At 35.0% G+C, this 27,948-nt stretch overlaps 2 protein-coding genes across 6 annotated transcripts in view; one reads left to right on the plus strand and one right to left on the minus strand.

Annotated features, from left to right (window-relative positions):
* Nucleotides 1–4,510, plus strand: part of LOC124168217 — a 171,015-nt gene extending 166,505 nt beyond the window's left edge. For all 3 annotated transcript variants that reach the window (XM_046546351.1, XM_046546360.1, XM_046546367.1), the window contains one exon: nt 1–4,510. In XM_046546351.1, the coding sequence (XP_046402307.1) occupies nt 1–272 (272 nt within the window). In that variant the 3' untranslated portion in view covers nt 273–4,510.
* On the minus strand, nt 4,304–27,343 carry LOC124168234. 3 transcript variants are annotated; one of them, XM_046546377.1, is made up of 14 exons: nt 27,065–27,343; nt 26,419–26,627; nt 26,256–26,333; nt 24,747–24,830; nt 23,946–24,037; nt 21,124–21,256; nt 19,797–19,933; nt 16,028–16,208; nt 15,588–15,812; nt 14,264–14,453; nt 11,943–12,057; nt 9,002–9,263; nt 6,752–6,878; nt 4,304–5,173 (listed from the first exon to the last, which is right to left on the minus strand). In XM_046546377.1, exons 2-14 carry the CDS (start codon nt 26,530–26,532, stop codon nt 4,695–4,697), a joined length of 2,217 nt encoding a protein of 738 aa, XP_046402333.1. In that variant the 5' UTR covers nt 26,533–26,627; nt 27,065–27,343; the 3' UTR covers nt 4,304–4,694. The 3 variants fall into 3 exon arrangements, with proteins under 3 accessions (XP_046402333.1, XP_046402339.1, XP_046402345.1); XM_046546383.1 differs by lacking the exon at nt 27,065–27,343 and having other exon boundaries at nt 26,419–26,750; XM_046546389.1 differs by lacking the exons at nt 26,256–26,333; nt 26,419–26,627; nt 27,065–27,343 and adding an exon at nt 25,077–25,196.
* Nucleotides 27,344–27,948: the final 605 nt, after the last annotated feature.

The following is a 27,948-nucleotide window of genomic DNA, read 5'->3' on the forward strand; positions in this document are numbered from 1 at the left end:
GATGGCTGTATGACATCTCAGGGAGCTACGACATCTCATTCTACCTGGCTGGTTTTTTCATTGCCGTGTCTGGCTTGCTCCTGGTGATCCTGCCTGTTATCGAGCGAGTTCGAGGTACAAAGATAGGACGCTCTGCATCAAGCAGTGGAGAAGAAGAGTGTGATGATGAAGAAGAGTATGGTGTGCTGGCAGATATGAGGCTGTGTCAGTGTTTTCCGTGTGATCTTGGTCGAAGGGGAAGTGAAGTGAATATGAAACCAAACAGACTGTGATTTAAATAGGTTTATCAGTGGATGTGGGAGTGAAAAATTTTCCCTTCCAAGTCTCCTAATATTTTCCTCCTCTAGCCTAACCTTTTAATTAGTAATTTTCCATCGATATTGCTGGCATACACTTACAGGTGTATGGAGAAGATTACACCAGGTGATACTTTGTAGGATAGTCATCATATGCCTCCCTTTTGATGTTTTCCTCAACAATGACCCTCTAATTGAATTCACTCTGATGCTTAGTTAGTGGTGAGTTTAATGTGTATATTTTATACTATTGGTATAGTAGATTATGTGTTGCATCTCTGTAATCAAAGCTTTTGGCTAAGGATGGGTTGGTTTCATTCTTTTGTCGGTTCTTAGAGTTTGGTTCATTTCATCGGTTCTCAATTCCTGTAATTAATCTAGTATTTCATTGTAATTGCCTAATTTTCAGAAGCTATCAATGCATTTTGATGGGGAATTATGAAATATGTCTAAAATACTTCATCAAAATGTATCAAAAGTGGATTAATCCGAAACATTACTCTATTAAAGGTACATATATGCAAATTATGTTGTGGAAAACTTTTCTAACTGCGTGGGTCACTGATTATTTCTGCACCAATTCCTATTTTGATTCTATTCCGAATTTTGGTCCTAAGCTGAAATCTGTTTGAACTGAGAACTGAAGAACTGAACCAACCCATCCCTACTTTTGGCTAAATAACTTTTTATAAAAGTTGAAACACTCAACGTTGACTTATAAAGTAACATTATGAAGTGAGTGATAGGAGGGGGGGGGGTGCATTGCCTTGTAAAGATTCCAGGAAGGAATTCTGGGCACAGGAAGAGTGTGAATATATATTAGGAGTTTGGTGCCCAAGCAAGCTATCTAACATTGTTGTATTCTCTAATTAGTTTGTGCGGAGAAATATGAAGGCGTGCAATGGAAAGAAACTTTGCGAGAGGCAAAGGGTGTAAGTGATCGAGTGCCTTGTATCATGTTTCTCACAGCTAGCAATACTGTTAAGAGGTTTTTAACTCATCTCTTAAGTAAGAGTAATTTTTTTTTAGATGCACCCGGTGTGAATGGCAGAGCTGACTGCTCACTGTTTATTGTGCAAATGGGTTTAAAATATTCTTCTCCATTCACATGCTCAATCCACTCTACTTTTGAAAGGTTTAATAGCTGTGTGAGCTGTTATTTAGACTTTTAAGTCTTTTTATGGATATACCTTGTGCAGTGTACACTTTGAAATACTCAGAAATATTTTGGCAAGTGAAGCAGTGCATGAAAATATACATTAGTCACAGTTGTTTCGTAATTACTATTTTGTTGATGATGTAGAGTTGGGTGTCTGATTTGTTGAATGAGTAGTTATCCATTTCTTTGTACTGACTTTATAACTGCCATGCCTTGGTCTGATAGATGTTTGAAAACTTGATGGGAAGTTGAAAATTATTTCCTGGTGAAATATTAAAGTGTACGTTGCTGAAGTGAAAATGTTTAATGCAGTTTGCATGATTTTTTTTGTATGACATTATTTTTTTCAGTTTTGTAAGTGATAAGTGACTTATATCAACAAAGTTATATAACCAGCAACACTGATTAGATACAGATAAGTCTGGAAAGTGTTAAAAGTTTCTGAACTCAGGGTTTCAGGTGAATCTCTGGTTTCCTGAAAATAATGTGAAAACCAATACTATGGTGTCTACATGCATACTTACATTAATAACGCACATACCAAAGGATTATTGGTATAAAAATGTGTACAGTGGTCTTTTAATAACTATTCAGTGCTAAGAATTGCTATTTCTTTGCTTGGAACATGTATTTTTTCTGCATAAATTTTCTGATTTCTATAAGTGAATAGTGAATACAATTTTTGGAGTTACTTACTGAATTGACTTAGTAAATTCATCTATTTTTTGTTTTGCTGGTACATATTTAGCTATTATTTACTAGATCATCATTTTCTTTCCCCTTAACTCCTGAAATGGCATTGATGTACGTGCAATTTAATTTAAAAGGCTAAATTTATTATGTTATTGGATGAAAAGAAACCCTTGTTTCAAATTTATGCCAATTTCAAAATTTCAACTAATGTGTCCCTTAAATTCAGTTACATATTTTCAATAGTGTTGTACCCAAACTTTTGAGAACTTATTCATTGCAGCATCGAAACAGGAAAGTTTGAGATGTCCGTATAGATTTCAGTATACATATCTGCTCTATAAATATTACTTAATTTATTCATCTAATGAGATTATCATTTAATATTTTTCAATATTCAATGAAAATCAATGCTTTTCCAATAAAAAATAATATTCAACCTGTTTAAACACGTTAACACTCTCTTATTGTCATCTGTGCTCTCATTAATTTAAAAAATTCACTGCATGCTATGAAGCATTTGAGTGGCTGTCCTTTTATAGTAGTTTAAATCTAAATTTTGTCTCGGTGATGATATTAATTAGATCTTAAAGGTCTTAATCTTGCTGGAAGAGCAATAGTGCCGTAACAGAATGCCATAGTAAGCGCTCACCTTACCAAGATCTCTGTCCTTTTTTACATTTTGATATTTGCTTGTTTTTTTCGGAGGCAAAGAGAATTTCAATGCCTCATATTATTCCTTACGTCAAGCAGGCAGAATGAGTTTGAGAGAGTCTGAGTGATTCTACCATTGCAAGGGGCAAATTTCATGCTAGTAATTACCTATTTCCATGTGTAAGACTTTCATCAGCTAATCCAAGCATTATGTAGCATTAGATTTGTCATTTGTTGTTTCTTTTGAAAGAAATGCAAGCTACACCTTCTACTCTGGTTCCTCTTTTTAGCCTTTTGGTTGTGTGTTATTGAAAGCATGATAAATGCAGGCTGCTCTTTTTTTCTAGTTTAAATGATTACACTGAATATTTTTAAATTTTGGATGTGCATGTGGGAATCCTGATATCGGAACTACAGCAAATTTCTTTAAAGCTGCATTTGGAATTTTTATACCAGTTACTTTCAAAATTAAATGTCTTAATTCTCCTTAACAATCACATGAATTATTAAAATGTATTGCGGTGCCTACATTTGATAACCATGCCAGTGATAAATCTCGTGAAAGTTGTCTCCATCCCTTCAGAATAAAAGTTGTTCTTCTCCATACGTAAACTAGCTCTGTTTATCCCAGGATGCAAATAGAGTCATTGCCTAAATTGAAAGTCTGGGCAGTTTAACTTCAGCTCAAGGATGGCAAATGGTTTTTCATCTTTAGGAAGAAGTGAACAATTTTTACATGAATTACCTTCGCTTTACATCTAAGTGTACCGATTCCAGGTGGATATTATTAAATCTGGGCCCTTTGTGCTAATGTATAATAAGAAAGTTAGTAAAATGGACTTTTCCAAACGTCCAGTGGTCTTAGTAAGAGCTCTTACTAATAATGTTGTAGATACTTAAAGAAACAATGAAATGAAGGGTTGATTGGTCCTAATAACATCCATTTTGACTGAAAGTGATTGAAAGTGATGATTTCTGTTGTTGAGCAAATGTTGGATCCCACATTGTACCCTTAACACCAATTGCAAATTTCATGCGTCAGCTATGACAAAAAATCTGTTGTGAGATGAAAAACATGCTCGTCGATGACAAAGAAACTAATCTACAGGTAAATCTGTGATGGAATTTGTGTGTGTAGTGGAAAGACTTAAAGGTTACCTTTCATTGTATTAGTAAGGCTGATAAAGTCCCAACGACTTTAGTGATTGGGATCAAGGCTTGTGATTTAAAATAGTTATGTAGTCACAATCTCACTGTTTTATTCTGATTGTGAGACATTGGTTCAATTGTTGTCATCATTTATTCATTAAGTTTTTAAGAATATGAGTATTTTTCGGAGTGATATGTGCATTACAAGTTTTCTTTCCTATCCATTAATGTGCCTGTGATACAGTATTATCTGTTAAGTTACTACGATGGTGTTCAGTAACGGTCATTAAAATTTCTGGAAATTGTATAAAATTTGCATCATCTGTATTTTAATTTAAGTTTTTTTTTACTAAAGTCCACCATTTGTGTTAAATGCAAACAGTTTGAACCTTGACATGGTACAAATTATTAAAAGTGGTAACTTAAATATCTGTAATTTTAGTAAAATGTCAGTGAATATACTATCTGAATAGAAAATATCCATGGCAAGCTTGCTTTGATATTAATAATTTTGTAGATAACTCTGCCATCAATTTTTGTCAATAAATGAAAATCAACTGTTCATTGCTCAAATTCATTATTCTTTCATTGTATGTATTTTTTTCATTTTTATTCATTTTAAATTTACTAAACATAGTTATTCCAATGTAATAGGTCAGAAATAAGGAGGCTGTACGGGAGACAAAATTCAAAAACTAGACCCTCGCATCGATAGTCAATGGAAAGGTTGCATATAAAGTGAAATTTCAGGATTTATTCTCCAGAGCAGGAAAATCTTCTTGAGTTGGGTGGACATTCAGAGGTATTTCTACTCCATTTCCATTTACGGCATAATATTTTCTGATTCTTCTTCTCCTCCAATACCAAATGCAAATGCTTAAGCAAATTGCCAGCACAGATAATGAAATGAGGATGACGTATGTCACATATGAAGTGTTAACGTCATATTTAAACATGGTACATACACAGTTAGACTGTGTTTTCATTTGAGATTCTCCTTTTGCTTCAATGACATAACATACTTTAGGTTGTGACGATTCGCCCATTTTGTTCATAATGTCCTTTAAATCCAATGTATAACTTGTTGGGTTCCTTGGTGAGGAAGATAAATTAAAGTGAAGGGTTATGATGTCTCTATGTTCAGATATTTCATCCTCCAAGTATCCATTTGTGATCGATGAGTTGTCTGTGCAATTATTTTTAATCTGGAATACATATTCTGAAACTGGAAATAATTGAAATCATTATTCACGAATCAATGAATCCAAAATTTTACGTTTAGGTTTAGATTTTTTTTCAGGTCTACAATGTCACAATATTTGGAATTTTCATTAGTTATTTTCTAGTGGCACACCATTTTTGTCATCTTTTATGTTAAATGCTTAACTTAGCTTTTATATTGGTTAACTACAAATATTTTTACCAGTGAGAGGGCAGGGCTCAAGGGTGCCCGCCACTCAAGCCCAGATACTGTTGGTGGGAGGGGGAGAGGGGAGAGACATGGAGTGAACTTTGCATCATCAGATGCACACATTTGCTTTTCTACTTGTGAAAGGAATACTTGAATGATGGGAATCTTAGGTCTGGCACTGGAGTAACGAGTGAGGGACCTCACACTAGAGTCTCTCTTTCCTCTCGTATATTGACACTTATGCAACTGTGTGAAGATAAAATACTTAATATATTTTAATGTCATATCATAGTCTTATAAGCATATTGCAACCAAAATTTTTATGAAATATAGCTTGAAGAAAATAAAAATTAACAAAAGCGCGATTCCTATCGTTGGAAAAAATTTAACTTCTCACCAAGCTAAGTGGATTATATCTAGACTTAAGAAAATTACTTTTTACATTGATATCATTTATTAGGATCTTTAAATTGACATTTCTTAAAATAATATCTCATCTTTATAAGACTTATTTATGATGTGATCACTGAAAGAAAAAAAGTACATCTCACTCCAGGATCACTCATTGTGATCTTTAAATTGATATTTGATTAAATAACATATAATTTTGCATGCTTGATTTATTTCTCATGTAACCATTATGACACGAGTAAACTTGATAATTAAGTCGTATGAGCTGGTTGCCTTATCCTAAAGTTCAGTTCGGTTCTTGTGAATGGCTATTCAAATGCATGTTATGAATAATTAAGGTAGCAAATGTTGGTGGTATTTATTCTTTATCATTAAAGCAATAGGTCATGTTACTATGATCTGGGGCTGTTACCACATCCATTGACTTATAACATACACCTATCATTTTTATTTGTAATGGGGGAGCCAGGACGCATGGGAGAAAAATGAAAATGCTTAAATATTAAATAAAAATCCATCAATGAATTTTTTCTAAATTATTAGTTTTGGAAAATTTAGGTAGATGTGTTTCGAGTGTAAAATAAAAGTTTGCTATAATGCCAGAGTGGAGTATTTGAGGAAATGAAATTCACCATTTTTAAATCTTTGAATATAGCATAATAATAATAGGAAAGGGCATTTTATCATTATAAGCAAAGTTTACATGAAGTTTTAACTTAAAAATAAAATCATGACTCTGGGACAATTTATTGGAGAAATAGAATGTCCTATATAATTCAAGGCATGTTTTTTTATGCTAATGCTTAAAATTTAAATTTGCATAAAAGACACAAACATTTGCTGCAACCTTTCGTACACGTACTATGTGAATAATGGTCAGATTTCTAATTTTTTTCTTTCAGATCAGGGTGACAAGTAGAAACTTTTTCGCTCTACAAGAAAGTAGTTAGAAGTACTAATATTAATGATAGTACATAATACCTTTTCCTTTCTCAAGAGATCTTCCTGGTGCCGTCCAGGTTATGTATAAATTAGAAGAGGTTCCTTCCTGTTTTCCTTTCAGATCTCTTATTTTATCAGGAGGATATGCCTCATCGAATTTCTGAAACTGCAATTTTTATTAATGTAGACATCAATTATTTATGTCTCAAAATTTATGATTTTTGAAATTAGAGAATGAAGTACCGTATTTGACGGCATATAAGACGCACCCTTATTTAGAAGGCCACATTCAAGGAAAAAAGTTTCAATAGTCCGCGCGACAGCACAGTACCACAATAACTTAAAATGTGGTTTCTTTTAGTTCTCACTTTTCATAAAAGCCAAACAAACAGTGAATGCAATTACCAAATATATTTTTATTTAGGAAAATTTAACGAATGGGAAGCTATTTTGAGCATAATATGTAGATTTCAATAATGAATAAATAAGTGAACAGCAAGCAATCAGACATAATACAAAATAAATCAAAAACAACAAAAAACACAGATTCAAGGAAAACATTGCCTATCATTAAATGAGACTTAAATCACTTTCAAAACCGTAAAAATCCTTTTCACTATCATCAGCATCGAAAACGAGAATATCGTCATCACCACTGTATCCATCATCGCTAGTATCACCTTCTTGGAATAATGTGTCGTCTCTCGTTCAAGCGCTGCTAGTTTTATTTTTTTGACTAGAACAGTGCAGTGTCGGAAGGAAACCATCCCAGTTCTCTCTTTTGAGTTATATTTTTGTTGGCAAAAATTTAGTTGAACCTGGTGAAATAATTAGGCATGTCAGATGTAGAAAAAGTTTTGTGTGACTAGACCTTTATCCAGGCTGTAAATAGCATTCAGTATTGAAAGTTAACCTGTGTCCTTCGCATATAAGATGCAGGTAACTTTTTTGAGACCAAATTTAGGAAAAAAAGTGTGTTTATATGCCATCAAATACGGTATGTAAATGCATATTTGGGTATCTACTATCCAACTCTTATAGCACTTCACTCCCACGGATGATTTGGTTGAGTTCCTTTATTTGTAGAAAAATGCTCCGAGTAGATAATTTGAATCATCTAGGTTATCTAAAAGGATTGAATCTTCAATAATGTTAGCTCCATTTTAAATTAGTAGAGAGGCAATATAGAAAAAAATGCTCCAATTTTTATTATGAATTACTTTCTGCCATTTTTTTTATGACAGAATTATACTGACTTGAGTGATATGGCAAAAATTAACTCTTTTGTTCTCTTGAAATTGATAGAATTTCAATCTCCAAGAGTGGTTGTGTTCTCAGACACAAAATTGAAATTCATAAACAGAATTCATCTGATGAGTGGGAAAGATTGGTAATGACGAAAAGAAAGGCCCATTTGTTCGTATTTTCACACGTTTAAAGTATAAGAAACTCAAAAGTTGGCGCCCACTTTTCCTATGACGGTGATGTCATTAAAGTTCTGGTTCATTTACTCATTTGGAGAGAAACTTTCATTGAGTAAAGTTGGTGCTCAGAAGAGTGTAAACTACAATGATCGTCATAAGATTGCAGTACAATGCTGAAGAGTGTAACTAAAAATTAGTGAACCACATACTATGTATGAGTTTATCATGCCATCAGCTTATCTCTGATAGGTTAATTGGGAGGAAATTTTTTTATCATAAATAGCTGTAGAAGTTGACGATGATGGGGAAAACAGAAAAATATGGGTCCTCTAATTTTAAAAATGTATTACTCTCTGCAATTAACCCTTTATAGCTCACTGATTGCTTGAGCAATCACCTTGATCCCAACCGTTACAATTTTTTTTGTCTGTTCATTCTCGCTACACATGTCCTTAAGATCAGAGAGCAGTTGCATGGAATGAACAGTGGTTGATTAGGTAACCACCCATACATGACATAAATACCGTATTTCTCCGAATATAGTCCCCCCCCCCCCCCCCCCCCGTAATTTTGAGGCTTGAGTTTCAGGAAAAAAAATCAAAAAATGGGTTTGAATATAGTCCCCCCTTTACTTTAACCATGGGCATTTTTGGAAAAAAAGGGGGGACTATATTCAGACAAATACGGTATCTCTGTTTTAAGGTATTTGCATAAAACTACTGTTTACATGTCTTAAAACAAGTAAGTATTGTGTAAAAATATAAGCAAATGGTTTTAGGGAGATTTTTAGAGGGCTAAATAAAATTGGTGAATGAAGCCTTTGTGTGAAGGGGAACTCTTTTCAAGGAATCTGTGAGTCACTCACCTGGAATGGTGGTCCTCTGATCTGCATTTGGAATTTTTCATGTTGGAGTCCATAGCCAATTACAGAGCACTCAAGGGAAATGTTACATGGTGTTGAGTTATTCCGGCAATGATTGTAAAAATCTCCAGTTGGGTAAAAGTATCCAGAGTATATGCTATCTCTGTTTACGCCATCAGCTCCCCATCCTCCATCGTGGAGTTTTATGACCTCTCTCTGGTGCTTGGAAGTATTCCTTTGATAACTGATATCTTCCGCTGTAATCCTATAATGTTTGATTTATTTCTATTATAGGGGTGTAGCAGTAAAAAGGCTTTTGCACTATTTATATAATATATTTACTTTAAAACTATTTATATTTAATAATGTTGAGTTAATCATAGAATTTCTTGAAATTTTCATTTGATACTCCATATAATGCGAATAACAACTACAACACATATAATACCAAATCATAACCTGTTGCATCCAAATACCGTATGGGCATGTGTGCCTTTTTTCCCAGAAATTTCCGCCGAAAATGGGGGTGCGTCTCATACACAAACTTCTTATCTTCCCCCCTCACCTTCACCGGTCGCAAGTCTAAGGGGAACTGAGTGGTCTTGGTTTTCAGCGTGAGTCGCTCATCTGAAACCCTAGGTCAAAAACAAGCGGAGGGCAGGGGAGTTTCTCCCTCAGTGACGTATTTTTAAAATGCTCCTGTTTGCTTTTCTTACTGGTAAGCATCGCGCCGTCACGTCGGTACCTCAGAGGTGAACATGAAAAAGATTGTGCGGGGTTTTTCGCTCCAAAGGGCACGCTAAATTTACTACCACGAGTGGGCATCCCGCAGCATTAATACTGCAAATAGTAATCGCGTATCAAACGTAGAGAAACGCGTAGTTTTGAAGGACAATACTTGGTTAATAGTCAAAATCTGTCTTGCCGAGTAATTTCCATTATGCTAAGGACCTTATTTTTCAAAAATCATTTTCAGACGCTATTATGAGGATTATTGCAACTGAAAATTATATTGGCGTCAAAACCTGCGATTTAAAAAATTCGAACAAATATGTACATTGTTGGACTAAATGGTGAATAGAAGAAATCGGAAAGTGAAGAGCGCAGAAGGAGAGGTCGAGGGGAAGGAGCACGCTCCCTCTTGTCTTTCAAGCAACGAGGCTACAAGTGAAGGAATAAGAGAAGAAACACGTCCGATCCTGCATGTGACATCATAGCCTTCAAGGCAAAGGGGCTAAGGGGTAGCAATGTGATATATGCAGTTTGCGTTGCCTAAAGTTTCTAGTCCGTCTCGTCTTGTTTGAATGCGCTCATGCTATGAAATGGTCCTATGTGGGCTTTGTTGAATATTAGTAGCCTTGTTGTGACTATAAATCTTTGGGCCAATAAATTAGAGCTTATAAAACTTAAAAGCTGTCAGATATGTGTTGCGTTAGGTCCCATTCTTTTTTGAACTTCGTGCGATTCATACAATTGCTGAAAGCTATCGAGATATCTTCGAGCTCAGTTGGTGACTCACCTAACATTTGGCCTCCAGAAACTGGGAGAAATGAACCTGGTTGACCGAAAAAGATCATTTGGTGAGATGGGGCTGGGATGAAACACGTTTCCATTGTTCCCTTGTAACTTGATTTTTTCCTTTGAGGCAAGTGATTTATGGTCTATGGGGTCTTGGGAAGGAAAAAAAACGTCAGAGGCATTGGCTGATGGAGGGCCAAGTGTGGTTCCGTGAAATCTACGATGTGGTTATTATCCTATGGTGCTGAGATTCCCCCGGTTGTCGTTCAATCTCTTGGGAAGGTTCATGCTATGTGCCTGTCGTGTTTTACCTTAAAATTTTCCACAGTTGCAATTCTATTGCAACACTCCGATGAGAGCTTTTGAAAAAAATTGTTTGTGAGTAGGACATGCATTGTACCGCAATGGCATGTGCGAAGAGAGGATCGGAACTCTTTCTACTCCCTCTTATGGGACGTTGCACTCATGAAAGAATTGATTAAAAATTTTGGATTCAATTTCTTCAACGAATTTGGATCCGGAGTATAAGGCGAAGGGCATTATCCGTGGACATTTGGATCCGAGGTATCCGATCTGACCATCCCTAGTAAGCATCATAAGGTTAAGACTACAAGTGAATACCTACATATCTCCGAGCGCCATACATATTGTGCAAATTTAGCTGAATAAATGCCACGGAAATGTTTTGTATTGAAAGAGGAAATCTTAATAACTGTCAAAAGTCCAGGTATACGTCTGCAACACCGCGAGACAGGATAAAAAAAAGCAGCAAAATTTTTTTCTTTAGCTTTGATGCTCAACGTAGGCATGCATCTCTTACACGTGCTTATACAGTATGGTGTACAGGCTAATTTTTTCATGCCTAATTTATTGTATTTAGGGGTGTGATAAGTCACTTTAGCAATTAAATTTTTGCATTATATTTTCTTCTATTTGTTCACATGTTGTTCTGGATGATTTTTTTCTTTTTTCCAAACCTGATAAGTACAAAATCATGGTTGTATAGAGGAGGTAGTTTAGAATGTTGGAGATGGATTAGAAGGCATTAATGAGAATTTGTTTTATGAGTACATGTTATGTGAGAAGAATATGTATTTCAAAAAGTTATGTGAAATAACAGGGATTTTTCAATTTTCAATTGGAATTTGTATACATATAGTTAATCAAAAGGAAGCAATTACCGGATGTAATTATTTTTTAGACATTGAAATACATTGATTTAAATGAGTGTAAAAGATGTGTGCTGAAATATGAATTGAATATCCACGTGTATCGAATATTAAGTGATAGGCTTGGAATCAATTTCATAGTGAAAGGACTCGTATAGGTGTAGGTACATCATTATGTATATATTTGATATCATGTTCCAAGATTAAATTTCTGTGAGCAAATGTACTTTTCATGCCTAAAATTACACCTTACTTACATAATTGTGACATTTTCTAATGACTCATTATTTTCTTTTATCTGTGACATGATTATTACTGGATGTGGTCCATTGGTATTCCAGCTCAAGTGGTTGTCTCCCTTTTCACACAAACCTGTGAAAGAGTAGGAATTCAATTTGGATTTTAGTTTCATGTACTCTTAAGTTAATTTTGTAAAGGGTGCTTCTACCCAAATATAGGATTAATTTGATTGGATAAGTGAGTATTGATCTCAAAATCAGAGACTTTAAGCCATAAGCATGTTTTCCAAAGGTTACTTATATAATTCTACCCAGCTCATTTGCAAAATACCTACTCTACCTAATAGGCTGTGAAACTCCCCTATTTTACATTGCTTTACTCACATTTTGCCTAGTGATAACTGACTGTAGACATTCTCACTGATCAGCAAAAGTAACATGTGAAGAGATAGCTGATTACTGAACAGTGAATATTACTGTCTAAATGGCATGCTGATCGTCTACATTTTGTAGCGAACAGCTAATGAATTTTTTTTTCTTCTTTGATTGAGATTGCAGAAATTTAAGGAATGCACACTCTTTCTAAATGATTTTTGCAAACTTTTTCCAGTGAGGCATTTGTTTTGTAAGTTGTTTTCTAGGTCAAGAAAAAATCTGTCTCATTAACCATCATTTACTTAGTCATTCAGCCTGAAGGTTAGTTTGTGCAGGTGTAAGTAGAGCTCACCCCTGATTGAGTCACGTGCATGTGAAATTGTCACATGCAAGGCATTTTCTTTCCCTTGACTGCCTCCCAAGTTGAGGGTTGACTTTTTTGGGGGGTGTCCATGGGGTTTACGCAAAATTTGAGACCCCACAATCTTGTTAGGAACTATGTTAGTTTGTTACCAAGTGTCCATTTACACTAATAATGGTGCTTTAAACTTTAAAGGTGTACTACTGAGCCATGCTAAGAGTTAATAATGTTTTTTCATATCTGTGCCTGTCAGGCACGTGGCGCCTGAACTCTGCAATTCAAATATTATTCGCTTTCCTGACAGAAGGTTATGCATTTTTTTAACGTTTATTAATGAACAATAAAATACTAAGGTAGAAACTATGCTAGGAGTGTAAATACATAAATCTGGGCTTAATTATGTGGCATTTATAGCAAAAAATTTAATTTGTTTCAGCATTTTTTTTACATTTATTGAGAGCTTAGTCTAGAATCATAGTGAGAAAAATTGAACAATAAAATGCTAAGTTAGGAGCTATATTAGGTGTGTAAAGACATTAAAATGGGCTTGATTATGTTGCATTTATCGCAAAAAATTTAATTTGTTTCAGCATTTTTTTACATTTATTGAGAGCTTAGTCTAGAATCATAGTGAGAAAAATTGAAAAATAAAATGCTAAGTTAGGAACTATATTAGGGGTGTAAAGACATTAATCTGGGCTTGATTATGATGCATTTATTGCAAAAAAATATTTTCCTTATGCATTTTTTTAACGATTGTTGAGAGCTTAGTCTAGACCCAAACTTAGAAAATTCAATGATAAAACATTGAAATACTTAATAGAACCTGTGCAAGTGTCTCACTGAAAAATATCAGTAGATATTTACTGAGTTTGCCCTCTTCTCCGTGTGAGATTGAACGAGATTTAACTTAATTTTCCCTCTAAAGCCTTGTATGCTTAATTGACGCCCCCTCGTTTCCGTTACTTATTGGTGTGCTCCACTTCTCATTATTGTCATTGTATGTGGTACCCCTCGGGTGTGTACTACACTTAAGACAGCAGCATGTTTATATCTAATGCATCAGAATAATTTTTACTGTTGGTCTCTCCTCCCACTGTTGCTTCCTATGACTGTTTGGCCAAAAATTGTAACCAATAAGTCTTTTACCCACCATTAATTTTCCAATTATGTTGAATTCATTAGTGCAATACAGAAGACACTTGCCTTAAAATGGTACATAGTTGTTCTGAAGGACCAGTTATTTAGCAAATTCCATCGCTTGTAGAATCAGCATTATTTCCACGCAAGAAATCAGTTCAATCAGGAGCATCAGCACGTATAATGTTACTTTGGCAAAAAATGAGTGTCATGAGCTAAGGAGGTGTAGAATTACTTAATTGATGACTTTTTGTGCAAGTGGAAACGAAATCGGAAAAATTTTAAATTTATAAAATGGGGTGCAAAATTAGCACAGATCATATGCCAAGTCCATCGTAAGTCAAGCCCAATGAAAAGCAAGGTTCTTATTTACTATAAATTACAGGAAAGAATTATTAATTCACTCTTTCTACTTTTAATGAAGAAACAATGAGTGCCTAATTCAAGTGTTTTTTTGACTTACTATTTTTGTGTTCCAATGTATTGCTACTCAGTCCTTCAGCATTTTTATCCTGGCAGGCGAAGCAGCTGAACTTTAAATTTTGCATATTTACATTTGCTTCAAATGTCTCAGCCACCCTTACGAAAGCATATGGGGTATATTGTTCCTCAATGCTGTTTGGGCATTTAATGTATAAATTTTTTGTGCTATTCTGTTGGAAGAAAAAAATTAATATGCATGTAGTATATTATGTTTTATTTTTAGAGCATTCTGATCATTTTTATCTAATAAGTATCAAAACTCTCCTGATGCCATATTCTACTACCCATCTTATATTTTTTGCCCCAGTGTATTTGTAAAAATCAGTAAATATTGAAAAAGTACCGTACATGTCTGAATATAGTTCCCCTTTTTTCCAAAAATGCCTATGGCAAAAGTAAAGGGGGGGCTATATTCAAAGGCATTTTTTAAACTTTTCCCGAAACGGAAGCCTCAAAATTAGGGGGGGGGGACCATATTCAGAGGGGGACTATATTTGGAGAAATACGGTAATACTTGCATTAACTTTCACTCAAACTCTCAATGCAAACCAACTAAAAATACCGTGACATCTGAACTCATATCGCCATTACTAATCATAGTCACCATCACTATCTACTATTATCAAGGCTGGTTGTCAAGGAAATATTTTGTCATTGATATTAATGTAAAATGTTAGTTTTCCAGCTAAAAAAAATTATTTTAAGGAAAATACGAGTTGTAAAAGCAAATTTACGGAAAAATTATATGCTTCATATATGTATCTCCAACCATACCTTTAAAAAATCATAGTCTTTTATCCCAAAGAAAGGTACTGGAGAAAAACTACGTTTGTGTATGTATTTTCCACATTTCATAACAATTGGATGATGGTGCAGTAGTGCACAAAGGGCAAACCAAGATATATCCATTTCTATATGCATGATTTTAATGCATCAGTGGGATGTGTTTCTCACTAGATGAATCAATGGCCATATATTCATGGAAGTCCTTAATTTTATTAATTAAATATGAGTGCATACTAACTTAGAGCTAACTAACTTACATGTTATCAGTTGCTGCTCGTTACCTATTATGGACAGACATATTGTTATGTTAAATTGGGTCAAGTTATATTTTGAACAATAGCTTTTTAACCATGTTTAAACCTAAAGCAGTTCTCCCAAATTGACACCCAGGTACATATGTCGTTCCCCGGCATGAAAATACATACGTCGGTACACAACATGTTGATTTTCTGCATTTCGGGGAGGGGGGACCTGGCTGAATGGGAAATTTGAAAGCAAGCATGTAGAGCAAAACATACCACATTGCACGGATATGAGATCCATAAAGTGTTCAGTTCTTCGTCTCTTCCCTTCTTTTCGTCATTGCACTGTGGAAAGTTATGTCTGAGTTGACACCCGTGCAATCCAAATAGGAAATGTACTGATATTTCTAATCTTCTAAATTGATCACTGGAAGAAACAGTAATGGGGATACTGGTTCCCTCTTCTGCTTTGTAGTCAATTAGTAATTCTTTCTGTAATATCTGAAAGAAATACAGACGTACGTGTAAACATTCTGTCTCAGGTATGAGTTCAATAAACTGGTTTCAATTTTTTATCATCCAACTTTAATTCTTTCTTTAATTTTCAGGTGAATGAACTTACATAGATAGGTGCATTTAAAGTCAAAGTTGGTTGGATCTTTTTAAGTCTTGTCTGAATTAAGTTTTATCCATACTATGCAATTTTTGGTACTTGCCGTTGTGGTAGACACATTACTATGACTCCAGGTAGAAAAGAAGGTAGCTATCACTTCCTCTAAGGCTGTATCAATACTGATGATACGAATTTCATGCTGAATACTTAGAGAATCCTCACTGACTTGCAGATATTGACCATGAGCTTTCAAATCACAGTATCCATGATGACAGGCATCTTTTCTGCAAATATTTCAAATGGATATAATATGCGATAGTGAGATTTTTGTAGGAAGCAGGTGAGTTTTCTCTGCAATAACTACGTAAATTTAAAGAACCAAGCCTCTTTAGCCAAATTATCATTTGATGCAGAAATTATGTATTTATCTTTATTGGAAAATTTTCTTGCAGCTGAGCTTAAAGCTTCCAAGTGCATCCACCAAGCTGCAGCTGATGGACCAGTCTTTAGATAAAGGAGTTATTTGAGGTATAAGTGGGTCTACTTGTCACTATTGTCTTTATTTGAAGATTTGGACAGGACTGGCTTTTAAATTTTGTAACTTAAGGCCTGTTTACACAATGCATTAACACGTATGAGTTAATGTCTGTTTGCATGAATGCTTTTTGTGAACCGGAACGGAACAGGTACGAATGCATGAACCAAATTAGAGCAGTCTCTATTTTATGTGCATGCAAGTGCAAGTCAAGTGGTTACATTTTCGTGTTCATTCTTGCATTCAGACATTAACTCGTACGGGTTAATGTACCGTGTAAACAGGCCTTTATGATACTGCATTGTCCCAAACACCAGGATATATGTACCATTATTGTAAAATGCTATGGTTGACTGCATTATGGCAAACCAATTTAATTTTTGCAATATTTACCCAGTGTTTATGCAAAATGAGGAGTTCACTCCAAAAATACAAATGAAAACTCTCCAAAGTGATACACTGTGCAACTCCCAAATGTACACCAAATGTAAACACCACTTGAGCAATCAAGGCATCTTGTTGATCGGTAGAGTTTTGTTGGCTTTCAATCAAAGCAATTGATTTTTCTTTCATGGAATTTTTGCTTTTCAATGTGCTTTTCCTGGTGACTCTGGAAAGGTATACAGCTGGCTAGTCTATGGTTATCCCTGAGGCTGCGGGAACGTTTTTAAACGGTCTGCATGGTGAGTGTGGGGAAAACGTTTTTCAACATTTGACCAGATTTTCTTACCAATGGTAGCCTTTCCTTAAGATTTTATTGCTGTCCTTTCCGCGGTTGCTTGAACTTGGCCTTACCTAGTGGCAGAGAGCACGAAGGCGTCTTTCAAGGACTGCGTACCCTCACCGCGGGGAGCGCTACCTGAATTATCCCTTCCTGAGAGAGAGAGCTCCCTGCTCTCCACCGCTCATTCATGATGGAAAAAATTTTAACGAGTCTTTGTATTTCCTTGGAATTTATCTTGCTGTTGTCCATTAGCCGGGGAAACTTATTTGAATGCATTGGTCTCTCTTTCTTATACTATCGGTGGTGGGTCTTCCGTCCCTGAGTAATTACCAAGGACATATTATATTCGTGGTCTGTCGGCAGGGGGTAGGGTGGGGAGTCCTGGATTATGAAGGCCCACTATGGGGTCGATGGAAAAATATCTTCCCTGCTCCTGTCCCGCACTCAGTGGAATCAAAATTTTGACGCTCCCACAGCTAAAGGATGAATTCTAGAGATGGGTCGAATAGCAGATTTCTCGAACTCGATTATCGAATTCGAATATTAAATCATTGCTCGAATATTCGTATACCTCGAATTTCGAATACCTCGAATACCTAAACGATGAATGCGGGAATGTTTGACTCGGTTGCCTATGCAGCAGGAAACACAAGATTTTGGGGAGTAATTTTGATTTCCTTTAAAGGATTCGAACAGGAATTTGGCTGATTAATGGAATATTTTAATTTTATCGAAACATTTGGGCATATGTATAGTTGATTAAACTAACATCTCTTTCAAATATTCTAAGGGGACTCACCACCTCGTGAAAAATGATTGCATGCCGTCTCGGCATTTACACTGCTACGATGAATTTCTGTCTGATATATGCATTCTTATCTACCAAATGCCATTTCAGCGGCGCACCCATCTGATACTCGGCTTCATCCAACTTCTTATGTTCAACAGGTAGCTCACTTTACACCCACTCCTGCTGTCACTGTGCTAGTGGACAATCTGAGGCGTTTTGCAAAATACACGCGCTTCTCCACCGGATTTTCTTCAATTATTTTCATTCCATCTTTGGAAGTTCTCAGGAGATAAGAAAATGAATTCGAATTGCTATCAGGGAGAAACCAAATATCCTGAGAAAATATCACTTTGTCTGTGCCTGTAACAATAGAGATTTATAGCACAACTCATAAATTGTAACTTGATATATGTTTTCGGAAAAAAATACTGCATCAACTTCCGAGAAGCTCTGCTGCACATATCGAGTTTTGCCAGAATGCTAAGTCTCCGTCGTATTCTGACATTTATTTCCTCGCGTAAAATGCTTAAATAAAGTCAGAAATGCGTCGCTTCTTCTTTTTTATATTACGCGCACATTATTAATATTTCAATCCAATAAAGGTGTAATATCAATTGCCGAAAGTCATTGTTAGACACCTTTTGGGCTAATAGGTGATTCATGCAGCAGTTGACCTCCTGAAACTGGGAACTTTGAAGCAGGTAGGCTGAAAAAGGTCAGTGGGTGAGAAAAGGGGGGGCGCAAAACACTTTAACGTTAGAAATTTCTATTGTTCTTGTGTAACTTGATATTTTTTTTGAAGCTAAGGTCTTCGTAATATGATCCCTGCACGAGCTGGGACCTTTTTATTTATTTCAGAGAAGTGGAAAGCCTCAGAGGGGGGGCTAGTGCTGAATGGAGGGGGATAGCGGATCTTGGGAAATGCGCTAGTGTAACTATCCCACGGTACTCATGCAGCAGTTGACCTCCAGAAATGGGGAACTTTGAAGCAGGTAGTCAGAAAAAGGTCAGTGGGGGAGAAAGAGGGAAGGGTGAAACACGATTATATCACTCTCCTGTAACTTGATATTTTCTTTAGAAGCTTTTCATTTATGGTCTACGTAATACGATTGTTAGGACACAATCAGGATTGTTAGGACCAATTGCGAGGACACAATCAAAGGACTTTTCTCGTCCTCTCAATTGGAAGGCAGCCGGCATAACACACTTTCAACCCCTTCTCTTTGCACTTTCTGCCACATTGAAAATATGGATCTTGGGAGTTGTTGACTGGGGGAGAGCTTGAGATTTGGCACTCATTTAGTCTATGTAGGTATATCTCATTGTCAGCAGATGTCTCTAGGGTCTGTCATTTATATACTAGTGCGTGGATCTCTACGAAAGGGACACAAGGCATGTAGACCCCTATGTGCCTCACCCTACAAATTAGAACATAGCTTTTTTAATGTGGGAGCATATACCACCATATCTTCTTTAGCCAGCTAAACTCCACTCTACATCTTGATAGTTCCAATGGTAGAAAAGTGGCAAATGTGATTTCTGGTCCAAACGAATTTTATTCCTTGCAAGTTAATGCAAATTTCACCACTGTCATTGCAGCTGGATTGAAATATACCTCTAAGTAATTTATTTTTCAGCATTATATGTAATTAATTTTTGGCATGTAAACTTTCTACTTCATATGAAAAAACTTTTAGATAAGTAATTAAGTTAACCAGGTTCAGTAATCACTTTAATTAGCATCTGAGGCATTGCTGTGCTACTGCTTCTGGACAATACTAAACTTTTATTTGTTTTCTAATCTAGTATGAAAAGGTACTCACTGGAGAACAATGTGGACAATTTTCAATTTTTTTTGCCATACATTAAGCAGTGTTCTTCTTTCATTTGCTCCGATGTACACTTCTTCCCAATCTTTATAGCTTAATGAAATAATTAGACCACCTTCCTTCTGAAATTCCTGTAATGATGATATTAAAATAAAAAAGCAAATTATGATTTAAAATTCAATATCTAATAGACTAGAATATAAGACCTAGAAATTAATAATTATGGAATAGATCTAATAACAATTGAATAGAAGACCAAACAAAATTTGCTCAATCAGGGTTGGTAGGTTAAGTCGAATAAATTTCAGGGAAGTTAGGTCATGGTCAGGGAAAAACTCCATACATGCGGAATAAAGAAGAAAATCAGGGTTGAATGCGAGAAGTATTGCTGGATTCAAGCAATGAGGTGGACGTTTCGTTGCCCTTCCATGGCTGCAGCTGCACCGCAACTGGCGGTGGCAAATTTGCACTACATGACTTTTTTCTGCTACTTCTACTGCTTGACTTTATTTCACAATATGTCTTCCTGCATATTTCTACCAATTCCATCTAAAAGAGTGTGGTGACATTGATAGAAAGTCAGGGAAATAAAAAAAATCAAACTGAAAATGAAGGATAAAGTTTGGAAGGACCCTGATTCAGTAGTGCTTAGAAAGTGGTGCAGGGGAGTATTCAGCTGGCCAAGGAAAGATGGAAACCTGCTGTACAACTCATGATGGACTTGATACTGTGTAAATACTGGCCATTTCCACCATCAAACCATTATCTCCGAGGCTGTGACGTTGCCAGAATTTCGTTTCGGGAGGGTCAAAAATCAGGGGGAAATTTTTTAAAAACAGGGTAGAGGGTTTTAAACTATTTTAATACTTTTCATTATCAAAAAAACCTCATTTTTCTAAGAAATCTTTTGTAAATTCATGATTTTTAAAATATTGTGTTTTCTTTTATGAAGCAAAGTACATATGTTTGTTTTTATATTTTGGGAAGGGGGTGGGGTAGGGTGGGGAAGGGATCGGACTCCCCCTTCAATATGCCACTTACCTGAGGATGCATTGTCACGTGAGACTGAAAAAGTTTACAGTCCTAAGACAAGTTCTAAGAAGAAAGTTCATTGAGCTTACACAATGTGAAATGTGAATAGCCTTTAATGACGCAGTGTGCAGGGAAAGCTTAAGAACATAATTTGATCATTACTATTAATATTACTTTTTTCTGTTCAAATTTTCCAACCCTATTTTGGTCATTTCTAGGAAGGAAATGTAAACAACAAAGATTATGAGAATTACTGACTAAGTGAGGTGAAACTCGACTACAATTAAACCTTTTCAGCTAGATGGATGCCTTTCATTGGGTTGCTTTCACCGTGAACAATAGGCTTGATTCTTGATGCTAGAGCACTTCGTTGGGTCATCTCTCCCACAGTCATCATAGGTAGGTGAATGAAATTAGAAGCCCTGGAAATTGAAAAAAAATCATTGATTGAATTTCTTCATGATAAATATTTAAAATTTTTTGCTGAAATTGAAATTAGATACCAGTTGATTGAAACTGATAGGGCCCAATTGCACTTTGTGGGATTTAAGTATTTGCCTTTTAAGTGTATTTTTTCTATCATTCTCACTACCTTTTACTACTTGGTGCTACTTGACTTTATTTCACGGGACACTTTGCGGCATTTTTCTATAAAATCCATATGCATGACTGCTTTGCTGTTGATACAACAAAAGGAAAATGGATAATGTATATGTATTAATGTGGTCTTGCAAGCCAAGAAAAGTAAGTGAAATTGAAAATGGAAACAGTGAGGTAATGGCAAAATTAGCAGTGCCGGAATGCACTTCACTAAACTTTTTTTTGGAAGTGAAATACATATTACTCTGCGTGTTTTTTTTACACAAGTTATTATTTACATTTTATTACAATTTTTTGTTTTGGTTATAGATGTGTACATTAGAAATTTTGTGTCAAATAATTGATAAAAATATAATTTGACTATTATGTCTTTTGTTAGCCAGTGCCGGACCAGCAGTACGGTGCATTCTGGCACCATGACACCATGCTGAATAGAAAGTTTGTACGAACCATGTTTAAAGATTCGCATCATTATGGAGTGTAGTTGGTGAATATGTATCACCAATAGATGGCCAATAGTTTCATGTCATATATGATTGGGAGAACTCGGGCTCATTCTATAATGTTGTTCTATCCATGTCCCAAGTAAGTTGGTTAGGTCCCTACGCCAAACTTAAAATATCATATATGTAGTGTGGCTACAGCCTCTCTAAAAATAATACAAATAAAAATAATATAAACTGGTACAAATAATATTTCTAGTTATAATGGAAGGATTTATGGATTTAACTGCACATTAATATTATAGTAACCGCGGTAATGTCATTTTAACCCATAAGTATATATACATAGGCGGATTTAGGCCAGGGAGGACGAGCCCCCCAGATGCTTAAAAATTGATGAGATAAAAAAAAAATATTAATAAATATTATATTTTAATATAAATTTATAAATATTTACGTATTAATAACTTTTATATTAAAAGTAAGAGTACATTTCATAGAGTAATTGTTGCATGTGGTTTTTTATTCCAAATATGTGAAGATTGTTTGCCTGTCGGATCCTGGTGCCCCCCCCTCTCCTAAAAAATTCTGAATCCGTCCTTGAGTACATATGACTGATTCTAATGATGTAAATTTTCATAACAAGGGTTCAGTTGGACAAAGTTTGCTAACAAAAAGATATTTCCATTAGACTTTTGTAAGATTTGTATTTTCTACTGCAAAAACTTGTGAAAAATATGCTTGTAGAGCTATCTTATTCCATTTTTTGTGAACATTTTAATTTAAACTAGCACTTTTGAACTGTGCAAAAAGAATTAAATAGCTTCATAACTCCACTCTCTTTTCATTTACTGCTGTTCAAAGCACTTGATCTCTAGTCTAACTCATGCCTCATGTAATATTGTATCAGTGGTATCTGTAGCAGTAGAACTGGAAGATGTCTGGCCAGAAGTTGCCAAAATATCAGTGAATAAATGAAAGGAATTTTAAGCTCATTGTTCCTCGTATGTGATTATAGTGAAAATATTGTAACATAATAATGATATTTCTGTTAATTTTCTGTACTTATATGTGTGCAGTACACTCCTGATTATTCGGACTAATGATGGGGAGAGACGGCACGAATAATCGAAATACACGGATAATCCAAATATTCTCATAAATGTCTTGTAGTTTTCATAATTTACTTATAACAAACAATATATTATTATTTATGACGTTATTCTGTTATTTTAGAGTGCTTCCAGGACTCATTGAGAGGTATCTTTGTTAGTTTGTGATCTTTTTAGCAGCGATAGCATGGTATTAATGCTCCATGTAAGGCCTGGTTTCGGAAACCACGCATCCATGGCTGTGTGATCAAGGATACAGAAAAGTGGTTTGCAGGAATGCTTCAAAACCACTGCTCGACGTCGGAAACAACACTTCCAGGCACCACACCACCTAGTTGTGTCTCGCACAAGTTGCCCAGTTTGCAACTGCTGCGGGACGTGTATCCGTGATCACGGTGGGTGGTCGTGCACTGTGAGGCTTGGAAAACAGGGACACGGTGCTCCTGTGAATGCAGCTAGCGTGCGGTCGCTTCCGTTTTACGAAGGGGATTTTAATGGAATTAATAATGGTGTGTCCTCGCATTAATTCCAATGATTTTGCGTCCGATTTTATTTTTTTCTTATAGATCGGGGAAAAAATTGAGCGAGAGTGAAAATGATGCATGGATAATCCACAACTCGGATAAACCGCAGCCAGATAATTGGTAGTCTGCTGTATTCCAAAAAGCATATTTTGATGTTCATGCATGTGATCATTACAGCTGACGTTGGAGCAACTGTACTAGTGTGGTCTCACTCCAGCAGAGCTTAGGCTGGTACAGGGATCGTGGCTAACGAGAACGAGGCCATAATAGGGCTTTCATGTATTGAGCCATTGCCATGACTGACACAGGTAAGCAAAAGTTTGGCCATATCATGGCTGCATTTTCTTTCTTGACTGGGTGACTAGAGTGGTCCCATTAATCAGAATCTTCTATACCTATATGAGTAAACTATGTATGTATAACAGTAATTACCCAATTTGAGCCACGGCCACAGAATCTCCTTCAAATATGGTGTATTTTAACCACCTTTTCACTGTTTCTACTATGTGCTGATCCATACCATTCTGAAAAGTAATGAAGAAAATGTATTAGTTGTCATCAAGACTAAAAGTAAATTGTAAATGCAAATTTTACATATATCTTAAAGATTTGGGAATCTGCGGAAAATTAAAAATGTAGAAAAACTTAGCTGGTCGGTAAATGAAAAAAACTGAAATTATTCAAGGTCCACACAATCTAACATTCATGAATTTTAATTTCTGGTCTGATAACCCGATGAATGCCATATATCTATTAGAGATTCCTTTTGGCATTTTTATATTATTCTACCTCGCTATTCTTGTGAAATTATGTGTTTTACTTATGACTGTCGTTTCGTCATCATTTAAAAAATGTGAATGATTTTTAAATTATGGCCATATGATGTTATTTCTCCTTATGGTATTGAAGCGCCAAGAATAAAGACATTATTCTTATACATAAATGCCTTAATGAATACTCTGAAATGATGGGATAAAAACAGTATCTACAGAAGTGCTGAAAGTTTGGCATCCGTTTTGTCATTACTCGACTGGATGTTTGTCGGCCTGGCCGTAAGAAACCCATAACAAGCTTACTTGATAAGCGCCTTCCTAATTTCTTCCTTTCCCCTTATCTCAACGACTTATAATGTGCTAGCTGGGTCTGCACTATGAAATATTGAAAGGAATCTGGAAAGGCTATCTGGAAATATTGACTATCCAAATTCATTTCAAGTTAAGTCAAAATACTCACTATTTTTGCTCCATCACTCATATCCATTACTATAGTGATTTCTGGATAAAGGGTATCATTCTCTAAACGGAAGGCTATATTTTCCTGAAATGATTAGAGAAATTCAAATAATTTTTGGAAAAACAGGTTTCTAAGTCATGAGCATGTGGAGTGTATGCAGAATAGAGAGCATGTAGAGTGGAGCCTGCTGGTGAGTGTAAAGGAATCAATATTAACTTGTCTGTGAGTTAAGATTGAAGTCTGAAAATTGACAATGAAACGTTTTCAATCTTAATTCAGAAAACATTGAATATATATGCATATGTGTGCACTTCTGCCATGCACTGGTACCTCAGCTGTAGGATGCTCCAGATCCAAATAAAAAAAATGTCGTAAAAGTGACAAGTTGTTGTGAAAGTTGCTTTAGGAAGCCCATCATTCTTAATTTCGAGATAAACTGAAGAGATAAAGAATATTATTCCATTTTCAGATGTTAAGATATAAATCCACTGAATAAAAAAATAGAAGACATCCTATACTCATAAAAATAAATATTAATAAAAGAAACATAAGTGCTTTTCTTTGACAAAACTGCAGAAAATATACCTTATCTTATGCTTTTCGACAAAATCAATGTAATCTACTTTACATAAGTAAATTTTGATCATGATAAAGTAAAACTATTTGATGAAATTCAACTTTAGGATAGGCTTTTAAAAATAATCATTGAATGAAGAAATTTGATTTGATGTTAGTCTTGTGACAGTTCACCTTCTCTTGAGGATGTGTGACATATCTGACATTAGATTAGCATTGTTGTTCAACTAAGATAAATTTATACAACAATTGCCATGAGAAAAAATTCCCCTGGACCGGGAATCGAACCACGGACCTTTGGCTTTCCGTTTAAGAATACAAGAGAATTAAAGAACCTGGATAGCGTAGTGGTTTGCGCAGTGGCCCGGAAAGCCAAAGGTCCGTGGTTCGATTCCCGGTCCAGGGGAATTTTTTCTCATGGAAATTGTTGTAAATTTCACCGCCGTTCACGCGGCAGGTTTAGAAATATTACACATAAGATAAATTTACATTTTAGCAACTATATTAGCAAGGTTAGGCTTTTTAAGTTGTACCTCTGGGATAGTCATATTACTGAAGGTTCTTCTTATAGAAATGTATGTATGTGCGTTGGGGAATCCACTGTCATTGTACAGCCTAGAGAGTCGTACAGCTGAAGGTTGTTCAATTGAGATTACGCAGTAATTATGATTAATTCATATATATGAGCTTGCCTGTTGGGATAATAGTGATTTCTGGATCTGGGAATGCATTCATTTCAAAGAATATGGATTATTACCAGTGAATGAAGTTTAAATACAGAAATTATTGAAAGTGAAAAGTTTCTGTTACTCAATATGACAGCTATTTTTCCTTAATAAATTATGTGCATTTCATAAAATAATGATAATTTATAAAATATTGCTATTTGGTAATAATTTAAAAAATACCTTTTCAATAGTGAAATGCACTTACTTGAAGAGCTCCATAAATAAATGTATCAATAATCCCAAGAAGTATAAAAATAATGAGATTGGTCTTGATATGTTTAGACTGAAATAAAGAAGAGATGTCAGTTTTAGCTTCTACACTTTTAATTTTTATGTAACTTGATGATTTTTCTCAGATGAAGTCTTACCATATTTATCCCAAACAGGACAATGACGTAGTTGGACAAGGTTTTATGTGAATACTGTCTCGATTCTGTCAACTTTTGTGCAGCCTCATGATTTCTTCTAGCATTTTTCCACATTTCACAGTTTTATCACAAAACTTTGACATTTTGATCAAAATTTCAGGTATCGATATAGTCATATATAGATAGCTATCTGGACATCAAACAGTGCACTGATGTATGGAGAGAGGAATGTGGAGAGGATTTAGGAATGTGGTTGAGACCAAAGTTATGATTCATTTCATTTGCTGATTGGGCAGTCAATGACAAGAGGTTTAAGGATGGCCATGGGTGACTACTGACATTTATGAAGCAACACTTGCAAAAATATATCTGATATATTTTATCCAATTTTTCGATTCTTCCTTCAAAATTTTATATCAATTTTACTGTTCATTTTTTGAGAATTATTGAGAAAAGTAAATAAGGTGTATGTTAATTGATGATGACAGGGAGAACAGATAAAATTCCGTGGATTGTATGCAGAGACATGGAATGCTTACTGCTGATACTAATGTGCAATTTATCCATCTTTTAGAGTAAAGTTCTTAGATATTTGGCTTTATGTATTTGTTAAAAAAATCCTACTATTTATAATATTATTTCTTACTTGTTATTCAAATACCAGCCGGATTTTCTGCTGTCTTTTCCCCGACTACACCTCTTATCTTCAAGCAATGACTCCCTAACTTATTTACTCAGTTTATCTGTGAAAACGCCCATATTGCAGTGACACATAGATAGCTCTAATGTTTGTTGACTGAACACACTGATATGGCTCCAAAAATTTAATGGGAAGCTCTGATCATGGAAAAGCACATTCTGATTGCTCCCTGTTCTATATAATTTCAACATCTTTTTCTAGGATTGCCTATAACATGTGTAGTCTACCCTGAAAAAGGTTGGTTTGTACGGATCTCATCTAACATTTTGAACCAAATTGTGCCATATTACGAAATGGCGTAATGAATTCCATTTGTAACATTCATTTTCATCTCTCTTATTATTAATGAAAATCACATTATTAATGAAAAAATTGAAAAATATGTCAAATTAAGTGTTCAAATAATAATTCATAGTGTGTTACAGAGTTAAGAATATTGTAAACTAATTTTGATTATATTTTGAAGAGATGTAAAAATATTTTAAAACCCTTATTTGAGAGACTTTATTTTTAAAAAATGAATTTGAAATACTCTCTCAATATGTCTCCAATTCAATCATTCAATGTTGTTTTGCAACTTCAAATATCTGATATGTTATTTAATGTTGTTATTGATGTCACAAACAAATTTTTTTCTATGTATTCAAAGTAATTTTAAAATATTTACAATTATTATTATCTAAATTTTGTAGGATGATAAAAAATGTAAATTCATGAAGAAAGAATCTAAGAACTATACCAAGTGTTTGCTTTCCAATGTTTTCATTTTTGGGTAATACCTCAATATTTTTCATCCAAATAGTTTTTTCAGCCTATTGGCCATTTTACCA

Source organism: Ischnura elegans, chromosome 1, assembly GCF_921293095.1.
Source record: "Ischnura elegans chromosome 1, ioIscEleg1.1, whole genome shotgun sequence".
Taxonomy (NCBI): Eukaryota; Metazoa; Arthropoda; class Insecta; order Odonata; family Coenagrionidae; genus Ischnura; species Ischnura elegans.